Below are 20,265 nucleotides of genomic sequence, written 5' to 3' on the forward strand. Positions count from 1 at the left end.
CACAGTCACCCTCTCCTTGTTCAGCCTGGTAAGCGGGACATCAGTGTGTCTGACTATAGAGTCACCTATTACTAGTGTATCAGGCATGGTGTTTGGCCTTAAGGGCTGTGATTGGTTGACACACTGATTTATTGAAGTATGTGTTGCATGTGTTTTGTTTTGAGGTGGTGGATTTTTGGATGTCTGCTTTGGGAGCCTCTGTTGTTTTGGTAAGTTTTTTATCAGAGCCTCCGAGTATGTCTTTGTGTTTTTATGTGTTTGGTTTGCAGTTGTGGTAGGTCTATGTGGGACTGGGTTTGCTGTGTGTGTGGTTACCATCTCCTCCTGTCTGGTCATGCCAGCCCTGAGTTGAGAGAGTTCAGCCTCCAGTTTGGCTATATAGTTGCATCTCTCACATGTATTTGTGTTTGTTGGGAGGAGGAGAGGGTTGTCTGTGTACATGAGACAATTGTAGCATTGTCTCAAGATACCCAGATTAACCAGCTGAACTGGAGAGGACGCCAGTACTCTACCACTCGACATGCTGGAACAGTATAAAGGAGTGCTGTGCCTTTAAGGGAAGTGGATATTCACAGGGGTGGTAGGTGGATGTAGTGCTTACTTAGTAGAGAAGTTTTAAGAACAAGTGCTAGGCTTATAATATAGCGAGTAGTCTGATTATACTAAGAGTAGAGCTTCCTTAAGGGAAAATTTGAAGAGCAGACTTGGCGGAGCCAGAAGAAGTTTAACTGGCGCTGATGCGCACAACCGCGCAAAGTCGTGCAAACGCGGATTTTAAACAGGGAACTACAAAAGAGCTAGAAATGGTCCAAAACAACCAATTACTACAGCTCTTGTGCTGAGGTCACTTCCTACAGGGACAGGTAGGCTGCTCAAGGCTCCCCACTCCCACTGGTGAGCAAAGAAACTTCCTTCTATCCAAGTAAGGTAATGGACAACACATGGTGGGATCAGCTGAATAGCATATTCCACTAACTGAGTGTGGAATACACATAACTAATAATGGCATGCCATTATTTAATGGTCTTTGGTGCTCCACTGATGAAATTACCATGACTATCAGCATTTTTAACAGCTACATTGATATTTTTCTAAAGAAAAAGGTGCCAAGTGTAAAGAACATTTTTCACCTTCTAACCCTAAAACCATCGGTCTGCATCTGTAGTAAGCTCATATTTTCCTTCCCAATCCTGCCACCAAAAGATGCCAGAATGAAAATAACCATAACCATGATCTAGCAGGAAAACTTGGAGATTTCCTTAATGCTTCTAACATCCACTGCTGTTGGCTACTACGTACAAAGCAATGCCTGATCAAATCAACGTGATGCAACTACATGTTTCTTCATTCTGCAAATGCTTTGCTGGACTGCCTACACTAGCTAGTCAGCCTCATGCCTCCAAATCCCTGTGCATGAAAATATAGCACTGGACCTATCTCAAAATGGCAGTCTTCCACCAGGATAGGTAAAACGAACTTGGACAGTCATTCACATTTATTTATCCCCAGTGCCTAGGTCATTAGATAAATGTAAGCTATCTTGGGCACAGTCAATACTAAAATCTCTACACTGTAGAACTGGTGCAGAACTGGACACATTTAGCTCCTTTCTTGACATAGTTGCTGGTGCATACAAAATAAGAATTATGCAAAAGAAAATCAGATTTTTTATGTTAATGTAGCAGATAGCAATGCATAAAAAAGGACTACAGCAATATGCATGCCACAATGAACGGGAAGTTGTTTACATAATAGACTACAGGCAGAAGCTAAACTCATTACTTATTTACTGTTGCTACTTGCTTGTTGATTGACTAAGTGGGTTAAAGGAAAAGTTCATAGGTTAGTAGTAGGCTAACTGCCTTTGTGGGCCATTTTAAGCCTAACCATTTAGCCCATCTGAGAATTAAACCCTCGACCTTGTGTTTGTAAGGTAAACACCTTAACCATTATGCCAAACTTCCAAGTCCGCTCTATCTTACAGTTTAACTTATTCCTTAGGTTGCCTTACTCCCTACAACCTGTTACCGGTACTGTGTAAACACTTGTCTTGGGATCAAAGGAAGGGAAAGCTCACCCACCTTTTTTAAGCTTAACGTCTCACATATGTTGGCAGAGGAATTTGTCTCTGCCCGCATGGCATAGCATAGACAAAGAGAAATATGCAGTTCTCCCTGTCAGGTACTGCCAGGGTTGCCAGACGTCCCTATTTGGGCGGGACTGTCCCGAGATCAGCAGCCTGATCCTGAGTCCCGCCCTGCCGGTTTAAATCCCGGCCAGCCTCCGCTTTTTTTTTTTTTTTTTGATTGTCCCGTATACCTGGCATACGGGCCAATCAAAAATTGCTAAACACGGAACTTCTTGTGTTCCGCATTAAACACGAGAAGCTCCGTGTTTAGCGATTTTTGATTGGCCCATATGCCGGTATACGGGCCAATCAAAAATCGCTAAACACGGAGCTTCTCGTGTTGAATGCGGGACTGCAATGCATTAAACATGAGAAGCTCCGTGTTTAGTGCAGAGCTACTGAGTGAGCTCACTTCTTTAATGTGGAACTCTGTTCCGCATTAAAGAACTTTTTTTTTTTTTTTGGTCTTCAGTTGCCGAAGACCTTTTTTTGCCGTGAGAGACCTTCTTCTTCTTTTTTGTCCCTACCTGGGGTGCTGGAAATCTGGCAACCCTGGGTACTGCCCACAGTCTTATAGGCAGCTAGTCCTACTGAACTCGGCAGGTCAGCAGCTGCTATAAAAAGACAGTGTTAGGAAACTTTTCTACTGCCTTTATTGGAGAAAGGAAGAGAAACTGTATCAGTGCATCTGGTTGATGTTTGCCACCTGGATCTCTTTCTGCATAGCAGTGATGAGTCAGGCAGAAGCGTCCATATTTTACAAGAAAGTATTTTTTCACTTTTTTTCTAAATGTCACAAAAAGCTTCAATACTACATTTAAGTCATATTAATATCCTAAAAAGTAGTATCAATAACCAACATTGCACATCACAGTGCATTTTGGTAATATGAGGATTATTTTTTCATTTGAGGATGGCATGTTTTTCCTGCACAATCTCAGCCTTCTGTAAGAATGTCCCACTTTGAGCATCTAAAAAGACTGCAACTCTAATAGCAGGCCACATATTTTGTACAGTGATCCACTTGTAAGTTGTACTTTCTGTAACTGCAACAATGATATAGAAAATAATGTTAGCCTTACATGCCCATTTAGTGATTTGTCATGCTCAATTATTATGGTTTTGATGAAGTACTGGTATGCTGCAATATTATAAATCAAAGGGTAAGCAATGCAACAAAAGTGGAACAATATCATGCATGAAGACATCTGTTCTTCAGTTGGAGCAGGCAGTTGCACTTTTTTGTGCTTTGCTTATAAAATACTTATGAGCAAAACAGCAAGTACATCAGCATATTTCTCCAACAGTCAGAATAATACAAAACTCATCTTGTTACTGCTGCAGACACTGGAAAGTAGAAAAACAAGTTCTTTGCAGCAGTGTTAACAGTTATTGGATTGCAGTACAAGCTTTGACACCTCAAGAATAGGGTGGGGGAAGGTCTGTCAGTGCTCATAGCAGAGACTTAAAGCCTTGTCACTAAATTCGGTATCCTAGAGACTAATAAGAGGTGATTTGTGTCTGGCATACAAAGTATCCTCCAAACCATTAATGATGGACTTACTGCACATCAGCAAGTCAAATGGCATCAGAAATACTCAGTCTAGGGATTGTTTGGCATAATGGTTAAGGTGTTTATATTACAGACACAAGGTGCAGGGTTTGATTCTCAAATGGGTAATTGGCTAGGCTTAAAATGGCCCACAGGGGTAGTTAGGCTAGTACTAATCTATACTAGTCTATGAACCAATAAATCTATGAACAGAATGGTTTGGCGGGACAGGTACATTTCACAGAGGATACCACTGCTATGGAACTGACTCTCCATCTGCATAACACAGAAATCATCCTTGTCCATTTTCAAGCACAACTTAGATCTATGGATGGGAAACAGAACACTTACCCCAAGACTGCCCCTGTACTACTACTAATGGACAGATGCAGCTCCTAAATGCTTTATCCCATGCAAGGTTCCCCTCAAATTATCTATAGTATCATCCTAGTTATTCTCATTAGAGTTAATACAAAATTATCAACCACAGGATGGGTAAGGCCAGTCTATAACCAAATAGGTAGGTTATTTCAGGCACAAAAAGGGAAACTGGTTAGGCTTAAAATGGCCCATAAGGGCAGCTAGCCTAGTACTTACCTATGAACCTACCGGACTAGGAAAATTACAATCCCTAAAAAAGCCTGGAATTTGGCTATTTTCTTTGGCAGGAGTTTTAAAATTGCTCTGAATTGCTTAAAACAAGTTCTCAAGGAAATGTCTATGATGGTCATTCAGGAATATAGTGCAACCACTCCTGCAACAGAAGGTGTGCAAAATGCCTGTGATTCACACTGCTGACAGCATCACTTCCTTATGGCCAGCTTGACTCGTATAAAGAGGACTTGAAATGGACAAGAAAGGAATGAAACAAGATCACTTTAATATGTCAGGCACCGCGTTGGCCATTTTGTAGAAAAACATATTAAAATTTTATAAGCACCACCTACAGTTATTTTAATGCATTAAAATAGCTCAGAAAACAAAGACGCGATTAAACAATTTGTTTTTAGTTTCAAGTTGGAGTCATTTTACATCAAAAATTTAATCTTTTCAGCTACTTGTAAAGTGCATTTGTGTTTATGATGTGTTTTATTTTTAGTTACACTTGAAATATGTAACAAAAACGAAGTTTATAGAGCAAAGGTACAGCTGCCATCCCCAGACAATGATGTTAGGAGTCTGTTACAATGATACAGCTACATCTGCCAATTTCTAATATTCACACAGTTACAGCACTGCAGTAGTACCAGTCTTTGCACAATTGTTTATTCTTATGAAGTGATATCTTTAGTAGCATTGTGTTAATGTGGTATACACAGAACAATGCATGAAGTTTTACAATGGCCATATACAGTAGCCTATAAGTAAAAATGAAATTATGTTTAAGCACATCTTTTGCATGTACATTTACTAAGTTTAGGTAAAAAGAAGTTATGTACTCACCATAACATTCCATATGAGTAGTTATACTTCACTTTCTGCAACATGTGGGTATTCGGATCCATATCGGATCCAAGCCGGCAACATTTTACCAAGCATCTGCTCCAAGCTCCTCCCCTTACCCATAATCCCTCACCTCTCCTACCTTCCCTCAGATCGAGTTTGCCACTAACCAAACTATTAGCAACTCAATAACGTTAACCTAGAACAGGTCCGGAGGAAGGAGGGAGGGACGGTTGCAGAAAATGAAGTATAACTACTCAGATGGAACGTTATGGTGAGTACATAACTTCTTTATCTGAAGTAGTTAACTTCATTTATCTGCAACCTGTGAGACAGAGTCCCCATCTACCAAAACTCCTGGGAGGTCCTCATGGAAGGATATTCCTGAGCACCGCAGAGCCAAAGGATGCTCTCCCTCTACAGAGCAAATCCAACTTACTTGAGATAAATGTATGTGGCCTTGCCCAGGTCTCTGCTGCACAGATATCATCAGGAGAAACCCTAGACCAAAAAGCAGCAGAAGTTGCCACAGATCTGGTGGAATGAGCTTTAATAGGACCAGGTGGGAATAGGCCTTTATCCCTGCAGACTTGCAATATACATTGTGTAATCCATCTGACTAAAGAGACCTTGGAAATGGCCTTGCCCAAAAAGGGTCTAGAAAAGGACAGGAATAATTGGTCAGACTTACGAAATTGTTTAGTCCTGTGTAAACAGAAACAAAGCTGTCTATGAACATCTAGCAAGTGCAGCTTATATTCACCCTTGTTCTGGAAAATTGGAAAAAACACAGGCAGATTAATCATCTGGTTAATATTAGATTCAGAAGCCACTTTTGGTAAGTCTTTATGAAAGATCAAGTAGGGGGGCACGGCAGACAAAGCTTGTATCTCAGAAACCCTTTTAGCCGAACTAATGGCCACTAAAAAAGGCTGTCTTCCAGGACAGGAATTTTAAGTCTACTGATGCTGCTGGTTCAAAAGGGGGTGCCACCAATGCCTGCAGAACTAGAGTAAGGTCCCAAGGAGGGACAGAATTCTTAACTAGGGGACGCAAGAGAAAAGTACCTTTTAGAAAGGCCTTGCACAATCTCAAAGAGGCCAGAGCATTCAAATTTTTGCCAATATGAAAATTAGATATGGCTGCCAGTTGTACTTTCACTGTGGAGGAACTAGCCCCTTGTTGAAAAATATATGACAAACTCCAACACTGCAGGAACCGGGGCAGTAAATGGATCTATGTTTCTCTGAGAAGCCTAAATAGAGAAGCGTTTCCATTTGCTGTGATAAACCTTCCTAGTAGAAACTTTGAGGGATGCCACCAGAATACTCTTTACTGAAGATGATAAACCGTGAGTCCTAGCGATCAGGGGAACTGGAGCAACCAAGCCATCAGCTTGAGGCTGTCCAGGTCAGGCGGATTGATGCCCGAAGGATGGGATATGAGGTCCGGGCAGGGATCCAAAATCAGTGGAGGAGTTAGAGCATAAGACTAGAGGAAGGGGAGCCACACTTGACAAGGCCAGAATGGGGCAATGAGGATCACTCTGCAACCCAGTCAGTAAGCTTTCTGAAGAAACATCGGAATGAGAGGTAGCGGGCGATAGGCATACAGTAACCTGGGAGGCCAAGCATGGAATACAGCATCTCAGGGTGAGTCCCCTGGGGAGGGGATCAGAGCGAAGAACTTGCTGCACTTCACGTTGGAAGGAGATGCGAAGAGATCACAGCAAGATGACCCCCATGCTAGGAAGATCTCCTCCGCTACTAACCGTTTCAGAGACCACTTGTATGGCATTAGAATAGCCTGGCTCAATCTGCCCGCTAAAATTTTGGAGCGTCCTGGGATGTGCGTTGCAATCAGAAACCAACTGGTGGAAATCGCGCGACTGTCCTTCCCATAAAGTGCCTCCCCACCCGAGCTGGGAGGCATCCGTGGTCATTGTGGCTTGGGCTGGGGATGTTAAGAATGAACAACCTGCCAAGATTTCCGGCGATGTCCGTGGTCACTGCGGCTTGGGCTGGGGATGTTAAGAATGGACAACCTGCCAAGATTTCCGGCGATGTCCGTGGTCACTGCGGCTTGGGCTGGGGATGTTAAGAATGGACGACCTGCCAAGATTTCCGGCGATTGGAGCCACCAAAGAAGAGAAGTCTTGCAGGCTCTGCTGATCTGTATAGGGTAGTTTATGGGGAGGTCTAACCAAGACCACTGAACTGCCAAGGTCCAATGAAGCACCCTCATGTGAAGGCGCGCACATGGTAGAATTGAAATTGCTGCTGCCATGGAGACTAGGGCGCAGAGAATGTCGCTCACCTTTGGTGCCCTGGGGCCGAGGATTACTGACACATGGGCCCGTAGGTTCTGGACCCTGTCCTGAGTGAGAAAAACTTGTAATGTAGAGTGTCCAACCATGCCCCTATGAATTCCAAGGTCTGTGTCAGATTTAGGCGGGACTTGGACATGTTGTTGGTGATCCCTAGATTGACTGCAAGATGCAGAAAGGAGTCTCTGGCCATGCAAAGTAGACGCTTGGTGGTAGCAGCGAGGAGCCAATCGTCTAGTTAAGGAAACACCTGAATTCCCTGAAGCCTCAGGTGAGCTGCTACTACTGCCATAATCTTAGTAAACACCCTGGGGTCTATGGTGAGACCAAAGGGTAGGGCTCTGAACTGGAAATGATTGGCTCCCAGCCGGAAGCGAAGAAATCTCCTGGAGCTTCTGCAAATCTTGATGTGGTAGTAAGCGTCCTGGAGGTCTATCGAGCACATCCAGTCGCATTCTCGGAGATAAGGTAGCATGGACTGTAAGTTGACCATCCGGAATTTCTGCTTGGCTACCGACAGGTTCAGGGTAGACAGGTCCAATATGTGTCTGACGTCCCCTGTCTTTTTTGGCACTAAAAAGAACCTGGAGTAAACGCCTAATCCGGACTGATCAGGAGGGACCAATTTGATGGCCCGATTGTAAAGCAGCTTTGAAATTTCATGTGCTGCAGCCTCCCTTTGAGCAGGTGGGACATCCGGGAGGCGCTTTGATTGGATAGGTGGGGCGATGAATGGGATGGAGTATTCTCTGAATATTATTTGGAGCACCCAACGGTCTGTCATGATGGACTCCCAAGCCGTTAGGTGCAATGACAATCTTCCCTAGACTGTCTCCAGAGTAGGACAGTCGGGCAACCACTCAAAGTTGCTGCCCAGGTCTGTCCAAGAAGGTCTCCCTTGACCCAAAGTTCCTCGGACCCCCTCTGCCTCTGGGGTGGCGTCTGTCTTGTCCCCCTCTGCCTCTAGGGAATGAGTTGTTCTGAGTGTCCCGGGAAAACTGAGATTTTTGGAACCACATATTCTTCTGCCCTCTATGATTCCTAGAAAAGGATGTTTGAAGGCTAGAGAAGTGGACTCCGATGGCAGACAGAGTCTTCCCGTCCTTCTCGCTCTGGACTAAAGTGTCACGAACTGTCTTCCCAAAAAGGGAGGACCCGTCAAAGGGAGCATTCGTGAAAAACACCTTGAAGGGGTCCGCGAATTGACAGAGTCTGAGCCAGGCATCCTGCCTCATAGCTACGCCAGTCCCAGCCACCCTAGCTGCTCCTTCCATGGCATGGGAAAGAAGACGCACGGATGTGTTAGAAACGGATTTCAGAGTCAACATTTTCTCCGGGAAAGTACAGTTGTGTACACTTACCATAAATGTAGATGTTAGAGTGTATTCACTGTTGCAGTCAATACATTTGGGTTATCTGCTTGCAGGTAGCCCTCAGTTGGCCTGATTACCAAAGTCTTGGGTCCTGCATCAGTTGCTGTCCCTTCTTCCATGACGTCAGATAGTCAGGGGTATAAAACATGCAGCCAACGCCATTACATCAGTTTTTCTTGCCCCAGATGTCAGGTGCCCCCTAATGGGAAGCAATTAAATATAAAAGTACAATGATATACCTCCAACAAAAAAGCAAATACACCAAAAAAGGCTTTTAAGCATAGTAAAGGAAAGTAGAGGTATAGCCAAAAGAAGTTAGAGGGCTGGAGGGAGGGTAACCAGGACTGCAACAGTGAATACACTTGAACATCTACATTTATGGTAAGTGTACACAACTGTACTATGTTCTTTGTGTTTCACTGTTGCAGTCATTACATTTGGGTAGATTCCCAAAGCTATGGTTGGGAGGAGGAAATTAGATAGCATTAGGACCAGCTAGAAGGCCCTGCAAGATGGCAGTGGCAAAGCCAGCTCTGGATTTAGAGAAAACTGGCAAATGATAATGCTTGGTGAAAGTATGTACAGAACTCCAGGTAGCAGCTTCTAGGACGTCCCTGGTAGGGATGCCTCTGAGAAAGGCTGTAGAGGCAGATGCAGCCCTGGTGGAGTGAGGTCTGATCCCCTGGGGGATAGGTTTTCCATGGTGCTTATAGCAGAAATGAATGCAATGGCCTATCCATTTAGAAATGGTTTGCTTTGAAATAGCCTCCCATCTGTCCCTGCAGCAAATGCCACCAGTAGTTGTTCAGATTTCCTTTGAGGTTTAGTCCTGTCCAAGTAGAATCTAAGTTGTCTGTGCACATCTAAGGAAGGCAGTATCTGTTCCCCTTTGTTCTGTGGATTGGGAAAGAAAGTTGGCAAATGAATGGACTGATTAAGAGCCCCACTGGATACCACCTTGGGCATGAAGGATGGATTAGTTCTGAGGGACACCCTGTCTGCATGAAAGATGATGAAAGGCTCCACTACCATAAGGGCCTGTAATTCAGATACCCTTCTAGCTGAAGTGATTGCTAAAAGGAAAGCTGTTTTCCAAGAAAGACATTTTAACTCTGCAGTAGCAGCTGTCTCGAAAGGAAGTAGAGTGAGTTTCTCCAAAACAAAGTTAAGGTCCCAGGCTGAGGTTGGAGCTCTCCTGGGTGGTCTCAAATGTTTGACCCCTCTGAGGAACTGCTTAAGCAGTGGATGAGAGAAGAGGGGAGGTTCTGTGTTACAATGAGCTGAAATTGCTGAGGCATGGATTTTAATGGAGGAAAAAGACAGGCCCTTGTGAAGCATCTCAGTTAAGTATTGTAAAATCTGAGGTAAATTGGGCGCTGCTGTGCTCATCCCTTGAGATTGGATCCAGGCACAGAATCTTTTCCATTTTTCAGCTTAAGATTTTCTAGTACTATGCCTTCTTGCCTCTAAAATTATATCCATCACAGGTTTACTGAGGGATGGTAAAGGAGAGATTATGTAATTAGCCAGGCTGCAAGGTTCAGTGTTAGAAGCTGAGGGTGCAGAGTCTGGTTCTCCTGCTGAGACAACAGGGAAGGAGTCAGAGGCAGGTGCCATGGGGATAACCATGACACACTGCTCAGGAGGGGGTACCAGTGTTGGCGCGGTCAGTCTGGAGCAATCAAAATCATCCTTGGTTTGTCCTGTTTGATTTTTAGTAGTACGTTGGAGAGCAGAGGCAGAGGGGGGAAGGCACAGACTGATAGGTTTTTCCAGCTGAAGGACAGAGCATCCACTTTCCAGACTTGTTTGTGGGGAGTCCTTGTGCAAAATTTGTCCAATTGGTAGTTCTGGGGAGAGGCAAACAGGTCTATATCTGGGCTCCCCCATTTGCTTGTCAACATGTTGAAAATCCTTGGTTCCAGTTTCCACTTGTGTGAGTCCATGAGGTTTCTGCTTAGTCTGTCTGCCAGTGTATTTAATTCTCCTGGCAGGAATTGAGCTTGTAGGTGCACTTAGTAGCTCAAGGCTGAGTTCCACAATGTCATGGCTAGTCTGCAGAGGGGGTAAGAATGTGTACCCCCCTGCTTGTTTATGTACCACATAACAGTGGTGTTGTCCATCTTTACCATTAGTTGTCCCAGAAGAATGTGGTCCTTGAAGGCTGTCAGAGCATTCTGTACAGCTAACATTTCTTTTTGATTGATATGCAGGTGCATTTGACTTGGGTCCATTTGCCCCAAATGCACTTCCCTGCCAGGTGAGTCCCCCATGCATAGTCTGATGCATCTGTTGTTAGGGTTTGGGCGGCAGGGGGTGGTGTGAAAGGTAGTCCCTTGTTTTGGTGGCAGGCCTCTGCCCACCAAAGGAACACTAGGCATAGGTGAGGTATGATAGGAATCACTGCTTCTAGATCCTGAGAATGTTGACACCGTAGGCTTTTTAGATACCACTGTAGTTTCCTCATATGCAGTCTTGCATATGGAATTAGAATAATGCAGGAGGCCATGAACCCCAAGGCTTGTAGTATTTGTCTTGCAGATAGGCCACTTGTTTGAAGTAGGTTCTCAAATGAATTTGTTTCTCTGGCGTGAGGTAAGCCATCTGGGAAGTTGTATTCAAGCTTGCTCCCAGGAATATAATTTGTTGAGAGGGTACCAGGTGTGATTTCTTTTCGTTTATGGTGTACCCCAGACAAGTCAGAACCCTTTTTTACAAAGGCCAGATGATTCAAAAGTATGTCCTGGCTTTCTGCCTGAATTAGACAATCATTCAGGTATGGGTATATTTGAATATTTCTTTGCCTGCAAAATGCAATAACTGCAGCTAGGCACTTTGTGAATACCCTGGGTGCAGTAGATAAGCCAAAGGGCAGTGCAGAGAACTGATAGTGCGTGTAGCCTGCTTTGAAGCGTAGGTATCTTCTGCAAGATTCCCTGATTGGGATGTGCAGGTATGCTTCTTTTAAATCTAGTGTTGCCAACCAGGCATCTTTGCCTAGCATAGGAAGTAATTGGTGAAGAGTCAGCATCTTGAATTTTGGAATCTCCAAAAAGGTGTTTAGAGTAGACAGGTCCAGGACAGGATGCCATGAATTGTCTTTTCTGGGTACGAGGAAAAGTCTCGAGTAGAAACCTTGTCTCTTTTCCTCTTCTGGTTCCAGTTGAATAGCCCCCATGCTTAAGAGAAAGTACTTGATTTTGGGCCTCTGCCCACTTATTTGAGGGCAAGTCTGGCCACCCACTTGGTGTTGGCAACGTGTGGAAGTGAAATCTGTATCCCTGGGACACTATATTTACAACCCATTTGTCCTGGGTAATGAGTTCCCAATTCTTTGCATGAAGAGCAATCTTTCCCCCCCCAAAGGGGCAGTCAGTTGATAAGTGCTTGGAAATTTTAAAAGGAAGTCAGTGAGACAATTTACCATAGGGGGGAGTCTTATTACTCCCAGATTTGGAAGTGAAGGCCCCCCACTGCTTAGTCCTGTATGTCCCCCCGGGACTGAAACCTGGGGGTTTTTGCTGTGTCTGGGTTTGGCTTGAGAAGACCTGGAAGGGGCTGGAAAGGACCAATTCTTAGAGGGCCAGTGTCTACTAAATCTAGGAGGCTGAACTTGTAAGAAATATTTAACAGTTTGCATAGATTTAGCTTTATCTTCCATCTTTTTAAGAACTTCCTCAGCCTTGTTGTCAAACAGGCAGTCCTGATTTAAGGGAGCATACAACAATTTAGCTTTAACATGATTAGGCAAAGACTGCTCCTTAAGTCAAGCATGCCTTCTGAGCACAGACCCAGTAACAGCAGCCCTGCAAGAGGCTTCTAATGCCCTTGTGCCCCTGTGAAAAAGTCTCTGGATCTGCAATACGATTTTTTAAAAAGGAACTTGTGGGACTCAGGGACCCTGTAGTATCTGTCAGGTTTTCTGGGAGCAGGAGGCAAGGAATCAGGGGCCAAACTAGATTCCGAAAAAGCATCATCAACAATGTCTAGTACAGGAGGGATAGCAAAAGGCCTATGCTGAGGTAGGAGAAGGAAATCCCTAAGCCTCTTTTTTGAATCAGAAAAATCCTGACTTTCCCAGTGGAAATGCTCCCTTAGAGTATGTAAGGTTTCCCCAAAAGAAAAATCCTCAAGAGGGGAAGCGGAGGGAATGGAGTCCTCTGCATCTGAATCTTCATAAGTAGATAAGGGCAAATCCATATCATCAGAAGAATCAGAAAAAACAGAATCCTGGTCAGAAGAGTCATAATCAACTTCAGTCCTAGGCCTCTTAGAAGGGGGGGGGAGTTGGCTACCCACGATTAGAGTTATTAGATCTTCAGCCATTCTCATCATTTGTTTTTTAGGCATAGAGGCCGGAGAATGTGGCCTGGGCGTCGGATTTTTAGGCATGGTTCGAGATTTAGGCCTAAGTAAAGAAGGAGGTGTCGGTTTAATATGCAAGTCCGTAGGCCTGAATACACCCTCAGAAGCCGGTGTCTGCACAGCGGCTCCAGACCCATCCAAGATAGAGACATCTGTGGGTTCCACAGTTGAAGCATCTCGCGGCACACCGGACTCTGAATGGGTCTCAGCAGAGGCCTGCGAATCAGAAGTAGCGGGTATCAGGGGCTGCGAAAGCACCTCACTGAGTACCGGCGAACTGGCGACTAGCTTAGGAGAAGAGTCGTCGGCAGTTTTGGACCTCGGCGGCCTGTCTCTGTCTTTATCTTTGAGTTTTTTCAGAATCCCGGTAGTCGGATGGCTAACCAATGACATTTCTGGATAATTAAACCAAGAACTGAAATATTTTGAGGAAAAAATATACCGATGACGGATAGTGCGCTGATTAAATAAAGCACAAAACCGACAGCAAGACGCATCGTGGTCAGGGCCTAGGCAAGGAATACAGGACGAATGAAAATCTTTATGAGGTATTTGCTTTCCACAAGTAATGCAATTATTAACTTTTACTGACATCAGTAAGGAGCAAGAAAAAGTTTCCCCAACGGGGTACTTAGCTTTAGTTGAAAACTTCGGTTCTGAAACTCGAAAATGAAAATTTCAGGAGTCGGCCGACCAGCACTTGCGAACTGCTTCTGCTTCGAACACCACACAGCAAGAAAGACTGATGTCGGCTGCGTGTTTTATACACCTGATGACCTGACGTCATGGAAGAAGGGACAGCAACTGATGCATGACCCAAGACTTTGTTAATCAGGCTGACTGTGGGCTACCTGCAAGCAGATAACCCAAATGTAATGACTGCAACAGTGAAACATGAAGAACATCAACCGCGTGTCCTCTGGCGACAAGGACTCTGGGGATAACGCAGCGAATTCCGTGACCAGGTCTCATTGGAGTTGAATGACGTGTGCCAAATAAGTCAGCGCTCGTATGGAAAACATTGCTGAAGAAAATACTCGCTTCCCAAAGTGATCCACCGCCCTAAACTCTTTGTCCAGAGGGTGGACCGAAGAACTTTCCTGAGCCACTTCTCTCTTGGTGGCAGCCGCCACCACCACCATAGCATCCACAGGGGATCCCCTGTACCAAGCCTGCCTGTCTGTCTGTGGGAGGAGAAAGAATCCTGTCTGGGCATTTGGGTATAGGCTCTATGGTGTCAGGCTCCTTCCATGCTCACGTGGTGATAAGATCCACTAATGGATCTGCAGGAGGAGAAACCCAGGCTGTAGATGGGCCCATGCCGAAGGCCTCCAAGAATACTGACTCGTCTGCTGAGGGTTTTGGGGCTGACCAACCTCCCCTCTGGTGGAGGATTTCCATGATGTCTCCAAAGGAGACATCCTCAGGAGGTGAACTGGGGGAACCCTCACCTTCATCCAAGACAGGATCTTCTGTGAGGGACTCAGGGGAGTCCATGTACCTCCTCTTACACAAATGCTTATGAGGGCCTCCTCAGTGGGACTCTCTGAAGAGGGCTCGTAAGTCACGGGGGAGTTCCACGATGGGATCAACCTGTGGGTTGGGGTCTCAATCCCTGGGAGAGAACCCTCTCCACCACGTCGAAGGAGAGTGCACCTCCTTGGCAACCATCAAGGAAGAAGCTCTCCCTGGCTCTGTCGTGAGGATCGGGGCCGAGGCCAAGGTAGCCAGGGTTCCAAAGGAACGGCTCGGATCCGACAAAGTCGGAGCCGAAGACATCTCCGTTCCCTCGGATCCGGCTCCCTGTTCCCGGCCCAGAGAGTTGCTCGGATCCGAACAAATCTGATCCGAGGAACTCAAGGTAATGGCTGGCGTTGAGGCTGGAGGAACCGTCGGCGCCGTACCCCCAGCTCCGAGGATCCTCAGATCCATAAACCCTGAGACTGCTGGTCGGATCGGGGAAGGAGAGATAGGATGGAAGAAGGACATAGAGGGTCCCCTCTCTGGCCAGAGAGGGGCCTGGCAAGACTCACACTTGGATTTGGGTCTGAATTAATCTCTGCATCATCCTGTCCACGTCAAGCTCCGATAGACTCCGAATCGACCGCGAGGGGCCGACCGACTCGGATCTGGCCCTGTGAGATGACCTCAAAAAAGGCCTCCAATCCAAGGACGCTGTCAGCTCCAGGGAGAACCTTGGGGAATGGAGACGAGGAGAAGTGGTCTTAACAACTTTCACAGGTGGACTGGGAAAAGGCTCCAGCTCAAGAGATCGCTTGTGGTGCCTCTCTACCCTTTTCGCTCTCTCTTTCTTGGCCTTATCTGTAGCTTTTGTCCACGCCTCAGCAGGCTTAGAGGGAGGTTGAGTCCCAGCCTGAGGGGGGGGGGGGTAGGTCGGCAACAGGAGCCGATGTCGATGCCATTGTCTCTAAGGCAGAAACTGGTAGCAGGCCCTTGGCTACCACTTTCGCCTTCCTCTCTTTAAGGGATCTGGGATTAAACCCTGCACACACAGCACATGGCAAACTAAGATGGGGAACGCCAAGGCAAATAACACACGGAGTGTGGCCATCAGCCATTGAAAGCTTGTGGCCACACTCTGTGCATTTTTTAAACATTGGTTTAGACTGGTCAGCCATAACACACTCCACTCAGCCAACGCTATACTAGACACGCACACACTCAGGGGTTGGCTAGGCCTACTCTATTTCAAAAACACAAACTTTTTTTTTTTTTTTAAACAAACCGACGATAAGATGAAGGGGAGGAAGGGTTGTCACAAACACCTACTCTCACACACTACCTTAAGTATCAAAGTTCTACTTACTACACCCAACTTGGAGCTACAGAGACTACGATGCGTATGCATGAAGCGGCAAATGAGACCAGGGGGAAGGTAGGAGAGGTGAGGGATTATGGGTAAGGGGAGAAGCTTGGAGCAGATGCTTGATGAAATGTTGCCGGCTCGGATCCGATATGGAACAGAATACCCACAAGTTGCAGATAAATGAAGTTAACTACTTCAGATCCATTGTATAAATAACACATGCTAAGTAAGTTACTATCAAAGAATTATGTTTTCTTATCGGATTGCAAATTGTATTTGGATGGATACATCACCATGTACTGCTAAGAATGTCTGGAAAAGCAAAGCCTTTTAAATCGATATTCCCAAAAGTAAAGACAGACTGCAAGCTGCATTATTGACAACTAATGATTTTATTTTGTGACTGACTGCTGAAAATTATATGAATGTTTGAGTATCACAATATAACCAGAGGCCAAGTGCATTCTTTAATTTAATACGTCACACATTTTACAAATGCAAACTATCTGTGGATGTCTTTTTTCTCAATTATAATTCAGTCTGCACCTACAACACCGAGCTCCATGCTGCTAGTCCTTGACTATCGTACGTTAACTCTAGGCTCATACACTACTCCATATGTAGCTGCACAATTATCACACTAAAATCTTCCATGAATCATGTTAACTGTTTACATATCACATTTAATCTACCCAGATATTATACCAGTTTTCATCTAATTTTGGGCTATTAGAATGCATCTGCCTATTCAAGCAAGCAACAGGAACACAGAAAGAACTCATCCCAGATGGGATGCTACACCACTACAGGGAGCAGACATACATCCAGACTCTCATACACAGCATGGTATAATTCAGCACTGTCAATCACCCTACCAGTGGGGCAAACAAACTAAATAAATACATTTCTTAACATGCTGTGTTTAAAATTACAGCTACAAATAATACTTCAGTGAAAATAGTTGTAGGAAGCAGTTTATTTTACAGCTGACAAAGAATCACCTGCCCCCACCCCATTCAGTAAAAACAGTTGTAGGAAGCAGTTTATTTTACAGCTGACAAAGAATCACCTGCCCCCCACCCCACCTAGCAAATACGTACAGAAGACCATCCAGTTCTAAATGTGTGATGAAATAATGCAGAGGTTATAAAGTGCATATCTTTGTGGATGTCTCCCCCCTCCCCACACACACACTAAATCAATTAGGATGCCTTTTCAAAGAGGTACTCCAAGTCAGGCTGCCAAAGCCTCTGTTCCATGTTCTTATTCTTGGTGTACTCCTTCAGCAAGTCCATGATCTCATTATCAAAGTCTGGAGGAGTTGGATGTGTTCCTGGAAAAAATAAACAAAGGAAGAAGGATAATACATTTATACTTCGAATGGTTAGTTAGGATCAACCTTCTCTTTACTTAACAAACTTTCTAGCTATAATGATCATGAGAAAGTAAACAGCAAATCAAAAATAGTGCAAAACTCTTGCGTTCAACAGCAACTTTAGGAAAAGTGTATTCTGTTGTCTGCAGTCTTTGCGGCATATACTAATGATTGCCAGCACTTATTTAGAGAAAACCAGTTTAAACTTGTTTAGATGCCAAATGATTAAAAAGGCAATTAAGAATTTATATTCATTTTTCTCTTTTTACAGCACTGAAAAAAATCTTCCTTCATACTCAGGTAAACGCTTCATTACCTATATAAATCAATTTCCAACCGTATTTTCAAATTACTAACAGTTCATGACTTTTTGGATTTTCTAGACAAGGAAGAAAACACAAGCACTCAGGTAAATGCTTAGGGCACTAGTTACAATCACTATAACCCACACAGTAGAATTGTATGTGATAAAATACACATATAAAAGGTCAAAGTGGTTAATTAAAACTGCTTTACAATGGGGTAAACAGTGAAACAAAAGCCTCAGCTGGCAGGACCAGAAAAGTACAGTTGTGTACACTTACCATAAATATAGATGTTACAGTGTATTCACTGTTGCAGTCATCACACTTGGGTCATCTGCCAGCAGGTAGCCCTCAGTCGGCCCGAATACCAGAGACTTAGTATTTCTGCATTGGATGCTGTCACTCCAGGACTGACGTCAGGTTGTCAGGGGTATAAAAACTGGCAGCCTACGCCATTACATCAATTTTTCTTGCCCCAAATGTCAGGAGCCCCCCAAATAAGTTATGGTGGGGAGAACACCACCAATAGAAAGTAAATACCAATACCCGTGAAAGGGGTGAGTAATAGCCACAGAGAGGAGAGAGAGAGACCAGGGAGCTGGAGGGAGGGAAACCACAACTAAAACAGTGAATACACTCGAACATCTACATTTATGGCAAGTGTAAACAACTGTACTATGTTCTTCATGTTTCACTGTTGCAGTCATCACACTTTTGTAGATTCCCAAAGCCAAAGAAGGGTGGAGGCAGTCAAGAAGAATTGGGGCTGGCTAGTATGCCTTGCAGGACTGCTGTTGCAAAACCTGCCCTGGATTTGGAAAAGATTGGTAGGTGGTAATGCCTGGTGAAGTTGTGTACAGAACTCCAGGTAGCAGCTTCCAGGATGTTCCTGGTAGGGACTCCCCTGAGAAATGCTGTAGAGGTAGACGTTGCCCTAGTGGAATGTGTTCTGACCCCATGAGGGGTTGGTTTCCCATGGTGCTTGTAGCAGAAATGGATGCAGTGTGCTATCCATTTGGAAACTGTTTGTTTTGAAATGGCCTTGCCCCCTGCCTCTGTTGCAAAGTTGACTAGTAAATGGTCAGATTTTCTGAAGGGCTAAGTTCTATCAAGGTAGAATCTGAGCTGTCTGTGTATGTCCATGGAGTGCAGGATCCTTTCCCCTTTATTCTGAGGATTAGGGAAGAAGGTTGGCAAATGGATGGCTTGGTTTAGAGCCACGCTGGACACCACTTTAGGCATAAAGGAAGGGGTAGTCCTGAGGGAAACCCTGTCAGCATGGAAAATAATGAAGGATTCCACAGCCATACGTGCTTGTAACTCAGACACTCTTCTAGCTGAAGTGATGGCTAGAAGCAAGGCTGTTTTCCAAGAGAGGAATTTTAACTCTGCTGACACTGCAGGCTCAAAGGGGGGAAGTGTGAGCTTTTCCAGTACAAAGTTAAGGTCCCAAGCAAGGGTGGGTGCTCCCCTAGGCGGCCTTAAGTTGTTTGCCCCTCTCAGGAACTGTCTGATAAGAGGGTGCGAGAAGAAAGGTGGCTCCGTGTTGTAATGAGCCGAAATGGCTGAGGCATGTATCGTAATGGAGAAGGACAGGCCTCTGTGGAGCAGATCTGCTAAGTAATCCAGGATTAGAGGCAGGGAGGGCAGCGTTGTGTCCTCTCCTTTAGATTGAATCCAGGAGCAGTACCTTTTACACTTATCAGCATAGGATTTTCTTGTACTGGGTCTTCTGGCTTCAAAAATGACATCCAGCACCTGTTTGCTTAGGGTTGCTGGGGGAGAATTACTTGTACCTGATTACTTGTCTTCACAAACTGTGAAATAGTCAAGTGTGTATTGCCCTCCCCCTTGGATATTAGATTGTAAGTCTATCGGTGATATGCAAGTCTATCTATGAGGTTTTGATTCGAATGAGGCACATGCATGTGTTTTTCTGTTTTGTGCTTAGTGTCTTGATGGAATGTTGCTTGATGCTATAATAGAGCAAAATGTTTTTTTCTGTTTACTGAACTCTGGCTATAGTTGTGTTGTTGCTAGCTGCTGAATTAGAGCTAAATGTTTTTACTGCTCTTTGAACTCTGGACACAATGTTTTAGACTACATTTTTAGTTAAAAAAACTTTATACTAGCTTATGTTATTTTCTTTCAAATTACTAGTTACAATGTTTACATATAGCTGCTGGTATCTAGTTTATAGAATGAAACACAATACAAAAAGTGCTAAAGCCTAGTTTTAGATGTTGCTAAACCTGTTGCTGATATTATTATGTTCTGAACAAGCTCATGTGTTTCTGTCTTAATTTTACTGTTTAACTAATTTCTCTCCTGTTACTTATCTAGTATCCTTTATAACTTTCTTCTCCCTTTATGTTTTTTTTCTCCAGTTGTGCATACTTCTATCTACCTCTGGCTGTGCCCTACTGGACGCCAAAGACCAACTTTATTTACCTACCTAACCCTGCTTGTGTAGCTCCTCACCTGGGTAACCAAAGTACCCCCCTGGATTGAAAGCCAAGCTAAACTAAAACTGTATGTCAAATAATAATATTATACCTTCTCTTAAATGCA

At 44.5% G+C, this 20,265-nt stretch overlaps 1 protein-coding gene across 1 annotated transcript in view; it reads right to left on the bottom strand.

Annotated features, from left to right (window-relative positions):
* Positions 1-16,387: 16,387 nt before the first annotated feature.
* The window catches only part of SDHAF2 (succinate dehydrogenase complex assembly factor 2), a 528,134-nt gene continuing 524,256 nt past the window's right edge, over positions 16,388-20,265 (bottom strand). Inside the window, exon 4 of the mRNA XM_044059380.1 lies at positions 16,388-17,347. Within this exon, the coding sequence (XP_043915315.1) occupies positions 17,217-17,347 (131 nt within the window). The 3' untranslated portion in view covers positions 16,388-17,216. The remainder of the gene's footprint in view (positions 17,348-20,265) is intronic.

This window comes from Protopterus annectens, chromosome 17.part0 (assembly GCF_019279795.1).
Source record: "Protopterus annectens isolate FY-2018-M chromosome 17.part0, PAN1.0, whole genome shotgun sequence".
NCBI lineage: Eukaryota > Metazoa > Chordata > Ceratodontiformes > Protopteridae > Protopterus > Protopterus annectens.